This window comes from Pelodiscus sinensis, chromosome 15 (assembly GCF_052426305.1).
Source record: "Pelodiscus sinensis isolate ZL-2025 chromosome 15, ASM5242630v1, whole genome shotgun sequence".
Taxonomy (NCBI): Eukaryota; Metazoa; Chordata; order Testudines; family Trionychidae; genus Pelodiscus; species Pelodiscus sinensis.
The window spans coordinates 39846782-39858878 of record NC_143066.1 but is presented as its reverse complement, the minus strand read 5'-3'; the positions used below and the strand labels follow the sequence as shown (position 1 = coordinate 39858878).

Sequence of the window (12097 nt, the reverse complement as noted above, 5' to 3'; positions counted from 1 at the left end):
ATCTGAGCTGGGTCTAGGGATGTAATCGTGTAGCCAATGAACCAATAAGCAAAAACTTATTGGTTAATGCTACAGACTCCATGCATTTCTCCCCCCCCCCCCCCCCCCCCCCCCGTTCCACCAGTACATTTTTTTAGCAGGCTGGCCAGCAGCCTGGCTCAGGCCGGGTCTGGGACCTACCCCCGCTGCAGCTCTGCAATTCAAGTGTATTAGGAGCCAGGCAGGCAGGCTCAGTTCTGGCTTGCACCAGGCCCAGGAACTCAGCTCAGCTCCCCCCCGACAGGGGCTCCTGCCACTCCATGTGGCTGCCTCTGTTTCAGGCGGCAGGCAGCTGATCTATGAGGGGAGCTGTTTTTTAAACTGGCTCTCCTTGTGGCCCAGCTCCCGCCTGGCACCCCGTGCTGCTGCCTCTGATACAGAGGCAGCAGCGTGGCGTGGCAGGGGGCTCTTCAGGAGTGGAGCCAAATGCACTGGCTGCCAGCCCCACCCCTGGGGACTATAGGAACTGATACAAATTCCTGCGGTAAATCGACTAGTCAATTAACCAATATTTAACATCCCTAGCTGGGTCCAATGCATCTTGTATGCAACTTGAATCGTAGCTTCCCTTCCCCACACTCACACTACTGATGTCTACCACCTCAGTAAACTCTGAGCAAAACCTCCATGGCCTGTAAATTCATCTCAACCCTCCTATTTCCGTAACGGGCAAAAGCTGGACTTCAAATCCTTAAGGAACAATTAATACGCAGGATGAAGTGCTTTCAGCTAAACATCTATTAGAATTCTAAAGAGAGATTTTACTGCAGGCCTTAAATTGCATTACTGCATTTCCATCTTCATGCAAAGCACAAAGATTATTTAATTGGAACGCAAAGTCTATTAACTGGCACTGGCAGAGCATTGGAGTATCTTTGCTTCAAGGACTTCTTTAGTTAGAACGCTCGTGTAACAGACAGGCTGTATAGGGAGCCTCGTTTAAAGCTTGCTGCTTCGGTAATCACATTGACAAGGAGTGGGTTTTTGTGAGAACAGCACTCGGAACAGGGTGACAAAGCGATGTTCAAATGTTGGCAAGATATTCGCACTTTCAAGGCTGTCAAACGCATGAAGTTCTTCCGTGGAAAACTGGGCTAGAAAGCCTGATGCTTCATTGCCTTGTGAAGTCCTTTACACCAGAGCGGAATGGTTTATTTTGTACTCACTTGCACTGCTAGAAGCAATGAATTGCAAGAGGCGCAGTTCAATAGAGAAACCGGCCATATTTTTCACACGGATGTATCTAAGTCTAAGTTAAACACCTGGATGGAAATTGCTGGATTTCAAGGGTACAGATCATCACTTGTTACTTGACTTCAGTCTCTCAAAATCAGGGCATTTTGTGTAGCGCCTAACTATGAATTTAGAGGCCTAACTTTAGCATACACAGTAGAAGACTTTGTTCATGATTTTTTTTCAAAGGGATTTATTTTGAGTGCCTACATTTTTTGACATTCAGTTTATAACTCATCTGATGAAGTGGATTTTAACAATGAAAACTCTTGCTATATACATGCGTTCATCTCTAAGGGTATACCTACACTTGCTCGAGATAGGGATGCAAATGTAGTGTACCAAAATTGCTAATGAAGCACAGGATTTAAATATCCCGTGCTTAATTAGCATAATCGCATCTGGACACCATTTTGAAATTGTGTTATTGCAAAATAAAACGCCCCATGTAGCAGCGTTATTTCGAGAGAAGGGTTTCCCCATACAATGAGGAATAACAGTTATTTCGAGAGAAGGGTTCTCTCTCGAAATAACGCTGCTACACGGGGCGTTTTATTTCACAATAACGCAATTTCAAAATGGTGCGCGATTATGCTAATTAAGCACGGGATATTTAAATCCCACGCTTCATTAGCAATTTTGGTATACTACATTTGCATGCCTATCTCTCGAGATAGGGAGCAAGTGTAGACATACCCTTAGGCACCAGAGGCTGCTTGTAGTTTTTAAACTTATAACACCTGAAAGGGACCTGATTTCAGTGGGTGAGTGCTTAGTATTTTCTGAAATTTTGGGGCTTTAAAAGATGGTTCAGTTTGGAGCAAAAATCAGAGATGCCCAGCATCAAGTCACTTCAAAATCAGGGGTTTTCAAAGCATAACAAGAATGAAAATTAAAGGCCACAACTCAAAACGTTTAACAATCACTTCTACCAACCACTCACTAAATTAGATTTATAATGCTTCTAATTTTACTAGTCTTTTCCTTTCTCCTTTTAAGCCATGTGTTTGCTTTTAACTTTTTATTCACATGGAATAATTAAAGAGCGGTCAATTTCACAGACCTCGTCTGTTTCTCATGCCCTAGTAGAATGCTACAAAGTCTAGCTTTTCAACAGGTCAAGAACTGTTTATTTTATTTTTTTTTTAAGTTCTGAAATTGGTACTCATTTATTAAATTCATGATCCATGTCTATGGCTGTTAGATTCTTTTGAAAGTCTTTCATGCAACTGCACTGAATGTGATTATATTTAAGGCCAAAAATTAGCTTAGACCTTATCCCAGGCTAATGTAACAATACCAATGAGCACTTTCAATAGGTTACCGACTAGCTCCCTCAGTTGTTATTCTGCTTCTAACCTGTCCCTTGTTTTAGACCCACGTTTACCTCTAATCCATCTATTTCCCTATTTGGGTGTGGAATAATATAAGCTACAGCACGACGTGACATTTTGGTTACTGAAAGTCTTGTTTCTGTATTGTGCTTCCTAAAACTCCTGGTTTCTGTGTGTCCTTCACTGGACTAGACAAGCTGAGAAGTCCAAATACCGCTGTACAACAATGCTCCCCTGCTCCTCTGAGCGGTTGTGCCTAACGTCACACATCATGCCTAGCCTACTAACTTCGCAGGCACAAAGCGCATGCGTGGATCTTTACGGGACCGGGGCCTATGTCGGTAAACAAATAAGCAGCACGATGGCACATCGGAATCCTTGCAAAACTTGTCTGTATTAACACGGGACATCTGCTGCCTCTGGCAGAGGCCGCATGAAACCAGGAAGCTTTCCTGTACCCCTGACAACGAGTGGAAAGAATGCACAATTTGGACTTCAGCACACAGACTCTGTGGTTCTCTCACAAGAGACAGAAGTAATCCGAGCCTCTCAGTAGTCCTTTTCAACTCCAGTTCATCAAACCCTGCACATTTTAGCTTCTGCATAGCTTAAAGCAGAAGCACAAGCAACGGGGAACATTGTGGTTTTTTGTTTCTCCCTTTCTCCCCGCCCCTTGCATGTAATTAAATGTTTTCCTTGTGGCCTTGGGTTTTTTTTCGTTAGTTTTCAGTTGATTTCCCTGCCCCCCTTTATTTACAGTTTTGTAACAAACATCATCCTGAATTGCCCCAACACCTTTCATCCCATGGGATCCCAGAGCTACTTCAGAAACTCCACAGAGATTGCTCACCCGTCACAGACATGCAGCCACCTCTGGGTGGGAACCTAGAAGGTGTTTAACAGCTCACAACACCACTACATGCTAACTTGGGGCAGGACATGAGGAGAAGCTTGTTTTCTAAGTGCCAGGTGAATGTAGAGAAGTAGAATATAATTAGACCCAAATCTGTTTGAAAGGCGATTATGAAAAGGAGGCTATGAGAAAAAGGTGAAAAATGTATTTTTACCTCTGATTCCTTCTCAGGACTTTGGAGATCGCTATGGGATGAAGACATGGATCCTCCGTTCAGCTATTGGAAATGGAAATGTTAACAAGTACATTTTATGGGTCGTGCATGCTGCATAAAGTGAGATTAAAAATACCCTGTGGCGTTTACAGCCTCGTCAGATAAGATAAGAGCCAATTCTGCCCTGTGGCGAATAATGTAAACACATGGCTGGCTGCAAAACAAAGAGACTGAAGGGGGGAGCGGGGGAGTGTAAATTCAAGTGACAAAAATCAGACTAGTGTTTAACAGCAAATTTCACAGACCTGGTGGGGGCAGGGTCTGGCTACAAGCAGGAGAGCTTCCCACTTACCCCAGAACAGAGCCTGGCCTGTCGCCACCACTCTCATTTAGCAACTCCTGCTCCATGCAGGTAATTAAATACAGGTCGAACCTCTGTTAACCGGCACTCCCTGGTCCAGAAACATCACGGATGTTCCAGGACCAAAGAGTCCCAGTGGAAAGCTGGTGGCTGGGTTCCCTGCGGCTGGGCTGCTAAGGACAACCCGGTGGAGCCAGGAGCCTGGTGCACAGGGAACTGGGCTTCAGGACTTAGCAGGGAATGAGGGGGGCTGGCAGGGCAGTGGGGCTGGGGGGAAGGGGGAGCAGGAGGGCCAGGATCTCCCCGGTCTGCAAAACCTCTCACCCTGGACCAGAGAGGCCCAACCTGTAGCAGAGAAGCCAACCTTGTTTTGAAGCCAGCCTTGAATTAAAAGCCACAGAGGAAAGCAATCAAATTCAATATGTTAATTAATGTAAACTAAATAAGCCTCAGAACTAGGGTTGTAAAGGATTAAACGGTTACCCAGTAAGCAATCACCATGCGGGGTAACCAGTTAACCAGCGGTCTGGCCAGAACACCCCCAGCCCTGGGATCCTGCTTCGCTTTTTAAACAGGTTTTTACGTCCCTACTCAGAACACACACCGAGGGAGTGGCCATCCCCTCTGGGTAAACTGAGGCACAGAGTCCTCCTGCTGCAGATCACAAGGTGAGTCAGAGGCAAAGCTGGGAGGAGAACCCAGAAGCGGTGACGCCAACTCCCCTGCTTTGAGGACACGGTGTCGCCCCAAAACGAGGTGAACTGAGATGCTGACATGGCCTCTCAAAATAGCTGGGCGCCCTGTTCCGCTTCTTCCATCGAGACAAGGCTCGTTGCTTCATAAGAACAGGATGCCAATGATACACTCACCTGGGTTTGTGCAGACCCGTTGGTAATAGGCTGAGGCACCCCACCTGTAGACCAAGCAAAGTGAAGCCCCGGTAAATACGGTTAACAAGAGACTAGCCCGTGTCAGACAGATCCTCCTCCAGCACCCCCACTCCAGGGACTCTTACATGCCTTTACCATTTCTAGGGCTAATGGACCGAAGCCCTCCCTCTATCTTCTCCTGCAATCACAACCAGACTTCCAGCCCGAGTGGATGATGAGCCCCAAAAAAAACATACCCGTTCCCTTGGGTTTCTCTCCTGCAACCCAGCTCGGTTTTCATTCCCCCTTGTGTCCTTTGCTTTCATTCCCCATCAACAAAAAAGTCACTTGGTGGGTTATTTGGGGGTGAAATAGCGTCAAATGCAACATCTAGCCATTTCTGCAAAAAGCCCCACCTTGCTTGGCTCCGAATCCTTGAGTACTATGTACAGATGTGGTCTCCTCACCTCAAAAAAGATATTTTGGCCTTGGAAAGGGTTCAGAAAAGGGCAACTAAAGTGATCAGGGGTTTGGAACGGGTCCCATATGAGGAGAGGTTAAAGCGACTGCGACTTTTCAGTTTGGAAAAGAGGAGACTGAGGGGGGATATGATAGAGGTCTATAAAATCATGAGTGGTGTGGAGAAGGTGAATAAAGAAAAGTTCTTCATTAGTTCCCATAATATAAGGGCTAAAGGACACCAAATGAAATTAATGGGGAGCAGGTTTAAAACTGATAAGCGAAAGTTCTTCTTCACACAGCACATAGTCAACCTGTGGAACTCCTTGCCAGAGGAGGCTGTGAAGGCTAGAACTAGAACAGAGTTTAAAGAGAAGCTAGATACATTCATGGAGGTTAGGTCCATAAAAGGCGATTAGCCAGGGGGTAGGAATGGTGTCCTCTGTTTGTCAGAGGCTGGAGATGGATGGCAGGAGACAAATTGCTTGATCGTTGTCTTCGGTCCACCCCCTCTGTGGCACCTGGTGCTGGCCACTGTGGGCAGACAGGATACTGGGCTGGATGGACCTTTGGTCTGACCCAGTACGGCCGTTCTTATGCCTACCCAAGCGATAGTCTTTGCTGTAATTGTCACCTTGGAAATGTCACAACGTGGGAGAGGAGAGAAACCTCTTTGGGGCATCTATGACAGGGTGGACCAGGCTTTGGGGGCTCTTGCTGGAGGCCCTGTGGTCCTGCCAAGTCTGAGCAGTCAGCGAAAGCCAGGGCGATTTTGAACAAAAATCCTAATTTAAGATCTCGGGCGGTGGCTTTGTTGAGTGTTTTCATCTGTGCTTCTATTAGCGACCACACGGGCCTGGTCCCCAGTGAACATGAACTCTGCAAAGGCAGAGGGGATAAACGACCCTCTCGAGCTGCAGTCGGAGCCTCAATGGCAGGACACGGCGCTCAACGAGGCCAGTGAACATGCTGCGTAGCTCAGTAACACTCGCTCCATCTCGCGCGGAGGACAAGAGTTCCATTCTCACCCGTGCCAAGAGCAGGGGCTCGTCCGCATCATCTCCGGCTTGTTCCAAGTTTTGAATGCGGAGCATCTGACACCGCCGTCCCGCCCCCAGCTGGCTCGAAGAATTGTTCGACCTGATTTTTGGACAGCTCTCGCCACTGAATACTTGAAAGAGCCCAGGGAAAGCCCGTGCCAGAGCTCAGTTTAGATAAGAAACAGCTGTGTTGAAAAACAGAGCTCCCCATTCAGCCAGCCAGCAAGGAGGGAAATATGTGCTGGGTGGAATGCAGAGATTTCTCCCAGCACAGGAGACTGCAGCGCCACAGAGCAAAGACTAGCGAGGCAGCGTTCTCTGCCAGTTCTCCACAGCAAGGATAAATATTTATGGCATCGATTATCAGATCTGGTGCCGTCATGTGACATGTCTTCCTTCGCTTGTGTGTTTGGCCACATGCTTTCTGAAGGCTATGAGAAGGGGAAGGATCTTTACGCCTTTTTCCTCTGGTGTCCAAATCCAGACATTGTAAATAAAAGAAAATGCACCTTAGGACAACAGTGGAGTAACCTGCAGGTACCACTCTGACTCTTGTCCCTTTCCAGACTTCTCTGACCCTCCCATAATATAAGAACTAGGGGTCACCAAATGAAATGAATAGGTAGCAGGTTTAAAACAAACCAAAGGAAGCTTTTCTTCATGCAGTGCACCAGTCAACCTGTGGAACTCCTTGCCAGAGGATGTTGTGAAGGCCAGGACTTTAACAGGGTTCAAAAAAATCTAAATAAATTCATGGAGGATAAGCAGGAATAGTGTCCTTAGCCTCTGTTTGTGAGAGGCTGGGAATGGATGACAGAAGAGGGATCACTTGATGATTCCCTGTTGTTTGGTCCCTCTGGGGCACCTGGCATTGGCCACTGTCGGCAGACAGAACACTGGGCTAGATGGACCGTTAGTCTGACCTCGTCTGGCCATTCTTATGTCTCTCTCAGATATGGGACACGTTGCCTTTGGGTCTTAGGAACTCTCATGGTTGGATCAGACCCATGGTTTACTCACTGTGATAGCGTCAGATGCTTCAGAGGAAAGTGAAAGAAATGCCAAGACCACTGTGTAATAATCTAGTAATGGAGGTTTCTTCCTAGCCTCAGGCAGCTAGTGTTCATCTTATGTCCTGGAGCAGGAGGACTGATCTCTCTCAAACATTTACCCTAGCTAGTTATGCTCATTATTCATATCAGTGCCTCCTCCTCTTCTGAATCCTACCTAAGTTTGTCTCAACAAGATCTTGGGGCAAGGAGTCCCACGAGTTAACTCTCAATTGTTTAGAAATATTTGGATCACCTGGAAAGTATTGTTCTTTCTGTGTATAAAAATCTCATGGACGTTCAGCTAACTAGCAATAGGGGCTTTCTAAGCATTAGGTGACGTCACTAGGTCCTGTGGTTCTAAATCGTTTTTGAAAGTTTGACCCAAAGCTCAGAACAGCTGTGGGGAGCAGGGTACAGTCACCTGGGGAGGAGGCGGGGGTAAGAAGGGTCTTACCTTTGATGTGCTCCTCCATGGGGATTACCCCCAGTTTCTTGAAGTATTCGTCTGTTTCGGGATCTACCACTAGGAGCTTGGCTTCGTTCTCCTTCGACTTGATGTTGGACACCACCTCGGAGTGCTTCATGCCTTCCACGTTGATCCCATTCACCTGCAAGGGCACAACGGAGCAGCTGAGTGCTTCTGGGCAGATCACACCGCACACCAGTGCAAAAACCAGCACCCTTAAAGCGACAGACACTCGAGCGCCGTACTCCCTCGGCAGCTTTTAGCTTACGGACCAGCCTCTGTGCCAAATGCGAGCCTCTGTTTGTAAAACGCTGGGTGGGGCACACAACCGCATCTGGAACCTCACCTCACCAGCTGGAAGGACTCCACGCCTGTATTCTCCCCCCAGGAGTTATACTGCTTCTCCAATTCCTGGCCCCCAAGCACCCACAATCAGCTCCCCTAGCACGAGGGGACACTCCCTCCTTGTGGGCCTGAAGATAGGGGACATAAGAGATAACAGCTCTTCTATTGCTAGCCCCCCCCATTTCCTACCAAGTTCACCCTAGGTGTTGCCTTGAGCACGGGCGGGTTAGGACTGTACCCAGAGAGTAGCTTGGTGAACTTGCATTCAGATGGTTATAGAAAGGTCCCTGCAAAAGCATCTTCCATGAGCTAACGTCAGCTCCCAGGTCACTTCTGCCTTCTACCCACATCCTGAATGGGCCTGTTCTACCAGACATCTCACATCTCCTCCCAGCCAGGCAGCTTTCCAGGGGCGTTTAAAATTCTTCTACGTCTAAACCCACTGGCGTCAGGATGGACAACGTCCTTTGAGCTATTGTACCCCCATTGGCCACTGCGGTTCCCTCCTGTGTACTCTCCCACAGCTTGCCTACGGCACTTCTAAAGGGCTTTTCCTTAGGAGACCACACCTAAGGAGTATTGTTCTTTCTGTGTATAAAAATCTCCTGGATGCTCAGCTAACTAGCAATAGGGGTTTTCTAAGCATTGAGACAGTTAGAGGACGTCACTAGGACCTGTGGTTCTAAATCGCTTTTGAAAGTTCGACCCAAAGCTCAGTCTATCGGATCCCGCTATTATCTTCCTCTTCCCAGCCCAAGCCACTGGTTGGTCCTTTTTGTCCACATGCCCAGGTCTCCACGGTAGGGATGTGAATGGTTAGTCGGTAAGCATCGCCCTCACCGAGGGATGCTTACCCATTATGGTCAACCGGTGGCACAGAATGGAGCAGCCCGCCACCCACGTCGGGTGGGAGGCCGCTCCAGGCCTACCCCTCCCCCCACCCCCAAATAAGTAGATAACCAGTTAACCGACAAAATGGAATTTTACATCCCTCCTCCACAGCTGGGAAATCTGCAGTCAGGTCTCCGGTCATGTGGCCACCTCTAAAAACAGGACAAGGACCTCACGCAGGAGAAAAGGATTGCCTATTTGCTCCTGTGTCGGCCCCGGCTAAACGGAGCGGTGCCTCTCTCTCCTAATACTTGATGCGCCGATTAACAGTTGTCCTTTGTTGGGTGCTAATTGGGGCCTGTAAAGAACTGAGATCTTATTCTTCTCATTTTTCCAGGCAACAAAGGAAGAACAATCGTAATTGCGAAGCATTATTCCTGGTGTCGAGTGAACAGGCTCTGTCCCCCGAGTGAAAAGATCCTAAGGCTGCAAGCTCCTCATTGCTTATTGGGATAGCTACCTCCACTGCTTCCGCTCAGTGAACCCTGGTGAGGGCTAATTTTTTAATTGCAGGCTTTTCTTTCCGTTACACAAACAAACCCCCAACTTCTCAGCCAGTTCGCACTCTGCATCTCAAAAAGAAGGCACAGGGGACTTTAAACCAGATGTGTTGATTTAGTCTTAACTGTAACACGCTAGAGAGAGTCGATCGTGCCACGGGAAATGTGCACGACGAAGACAATTGGCAACGAAATTATCCAGCGCTCTACAAACATCTAGCTGCTGCACCACAGTGAGTTTTGAATGAGCGTAAGTCCTCGGCGACATTGTTGACTGCCAAGAGGTTGCTAGTGACTGTATCTGTGCTTCTATTAAAAGGCCTAGATAACTTTATAATCCATTATATCTTTGTGTATGACATGATAACTCGTATGTCATTTCAGAACATCAGCTGATTCCTCGCAGACCCCCCTGAATCACCTTCCCAGCCCCACACTATCACAGCACTGCAGTTAACTCTCCAGGAGAACTTTTCATACAAGGCTTTCAAAGCCCTCTACAAACAGTAATGGATTTTCTCTTCCACCCCACCTAAGGGAAACTGAGGCAAAGAGTTGCTAAGTGACTTGCCCAGCATTATACACCAAGTCAGTAGCAGAGCCTTGAATGGACCCAAGGAGACTTGAGCGAGGCAGATCTAACTCCAGAGTCCTGGAGGGGAAATGCCTTGGTGGGGGGGAGGTTTCACTGACACTTAACATTCAGGTATTGGCGACCACAAGAACCAGGGTATCAGCCAAGACAGGTTATGATATGGTTGGATAAAACTTGTCTTCCCCCAAAGGCCCAGTTTTATTGGTTGAGATTTAAAAAGCTTCCAGTCTCAGACACAGACACAGTGGGGACGTTAAAAAAACAGTTCATTAGGTAACCGTGTAACCATTAAAAAAAAAATCGTAGCAATTACCTGGTTACACACTGCGGGCTCTGCACTATAAAGCTTATACTGCAAAGCCCTCAGTGTAGCCAGCTCCCCAGGAGTGGAGCCGGCAGCCAGTGCACCAGGAACTGACTCCCAGGGAGCTGGCTTATACTGCAGAGCCTGAAGCACGGGGCGGCAGCCGGCTCCCTGGGAGCCGGTGCATGCTGGAAGCCAGCTTTTAATCCCGCTCCTGGTTCACACCGGTTCCAGCCTGCTGCCCCGCTTCCAGAGAGCTGGTGCATGCCGGCAGCCGGCTTTTGCCAGCTCCAAGTGTGTACCGGCTCCCAGGCCGTCCTACTCCCGGGGAGCTGGTGCATGCTGGGAACCGGCTTTTGCCAGCTCCAAGTGTGTACCGGCTCCCAGGCCGTCCTGCTCCCGGGGAGCCGGCTGCTGCCCTGCACCGCGGGCTCTCATACAGAGCCAGCAGCACAAGGTGGCAGCCAGTCCGCTGGGAGCCAGGATGTAACCATTACCGTAACCAATAAGCTCATGCTCATTGGTTAATGTGGAAACGGTTACAGGATTACATCCCTAATAGGCACCCAAAGCCTTGGTGCATTGTTACTTTGCATCACATTGTGAGGGGAGCCTGACTGGAGACCCCACCTATGGGCAGGGGGAAAAGAAAGGCCTAGAAAACCACAGGGAATAGCAACCACAGGGAAAATCTAGCTCCTGTTCCCCCCCAAAATGTGAGAGGGTTTGGCTCAAAAGCCTGTCTGTACCGCCCTGTCCCGCTGGGGTACCAGGGCCAGGCCCAGCTGCGACCTACAGCCACACTTCCAAGGCACACGCACACCTCGACTTTGCGCCTCCTCCCCACAGCCTGGTAATACCGGCTCCCTTCTGCCCTCCCCCCACCTCTTGCTGCGGAAGAATTCAGGTCTCAGGCAGGCCTGTGGGTCCCAGGGTGGCTAAGACAGGGCCCCTTGGATCCTCCATGGTGGCCAGGGAGCTCCTGGATGAGGGGATGGGTTGCACTGTCAGCAAGTGTGCGGATGCCACTAAGCTAAGGGGAGAGGTAGATACGCTGCAGGGCAGGGAGAGGGTCCAGAGTGACAAATGGGAGGAGTGGGCCAATAAAAATCTGCTGAGGTTCAACAAGGACAAGTGCAGGGTCCTGCCCTTGGGAGGGAAGAATCCCAAACGTTGGTACAGGCTGGGGGCAGACCGGCTAAGTAGCAGTTCGGCAGAAAAGGCCCTGGGGGTTCCAGTGGGTGAGAAGCTGGAGATGAGTCAGCAGGGCACCTTGTAGCCAAGAAGGTGAATGGAATATTCGGGTGCATTAGGAGGAGCATTGTCAGCCGATCTAGAGAAGTGATCGGCCCCCTTTATTCGGCTCTGGTGAGGCCACAGCTGGAGTATTGTGTCCCGTTCTGGGACCCCCATTACCGAAAGGACGTGGACACATTGGAGAGGGTCCAGCGGAGGGCGACCAAAATGACTAGAGGGCTGGAGCACATGACCTATGAGGAGAGGCTGAGGGATTTGGGTTTGTTTAGTCTGCAGAAGAGAAGA

At 48.9% G+C, this 12097-nt stretch overlaps 1 protein-coding gene across 1 annotated transcript in view; it reads right to left on the bottom strand.

The window, feature by feature from the left end:
• NHERF2 (NHERF family PDZ scaffold protein 2) overlaps window positions 1-12097 on the bottom strand; it is a 105543-nt gene that overhangs the window by 1712 nt on the left and 91734 nt on the right. Inside the window, exons 4-6 of the mRNA XM_006129280.5 lie at window positions 7909-8062; window positions 4904-4947; window positions 3674-3736 (exon numbers count right to left, since the gene is read on the bottom strand). Of these exons, the coding sequence (XP_006129342.3) occupies window positions 3674-3736; window positions 4904-4947; window positions 7909-8062 (261 nt within the window). The remainder of the gene's footprint in view (window positions 1-3673; window positions 3737-4903; window positions 4948-7908; window positions 8063-12097) is intronic.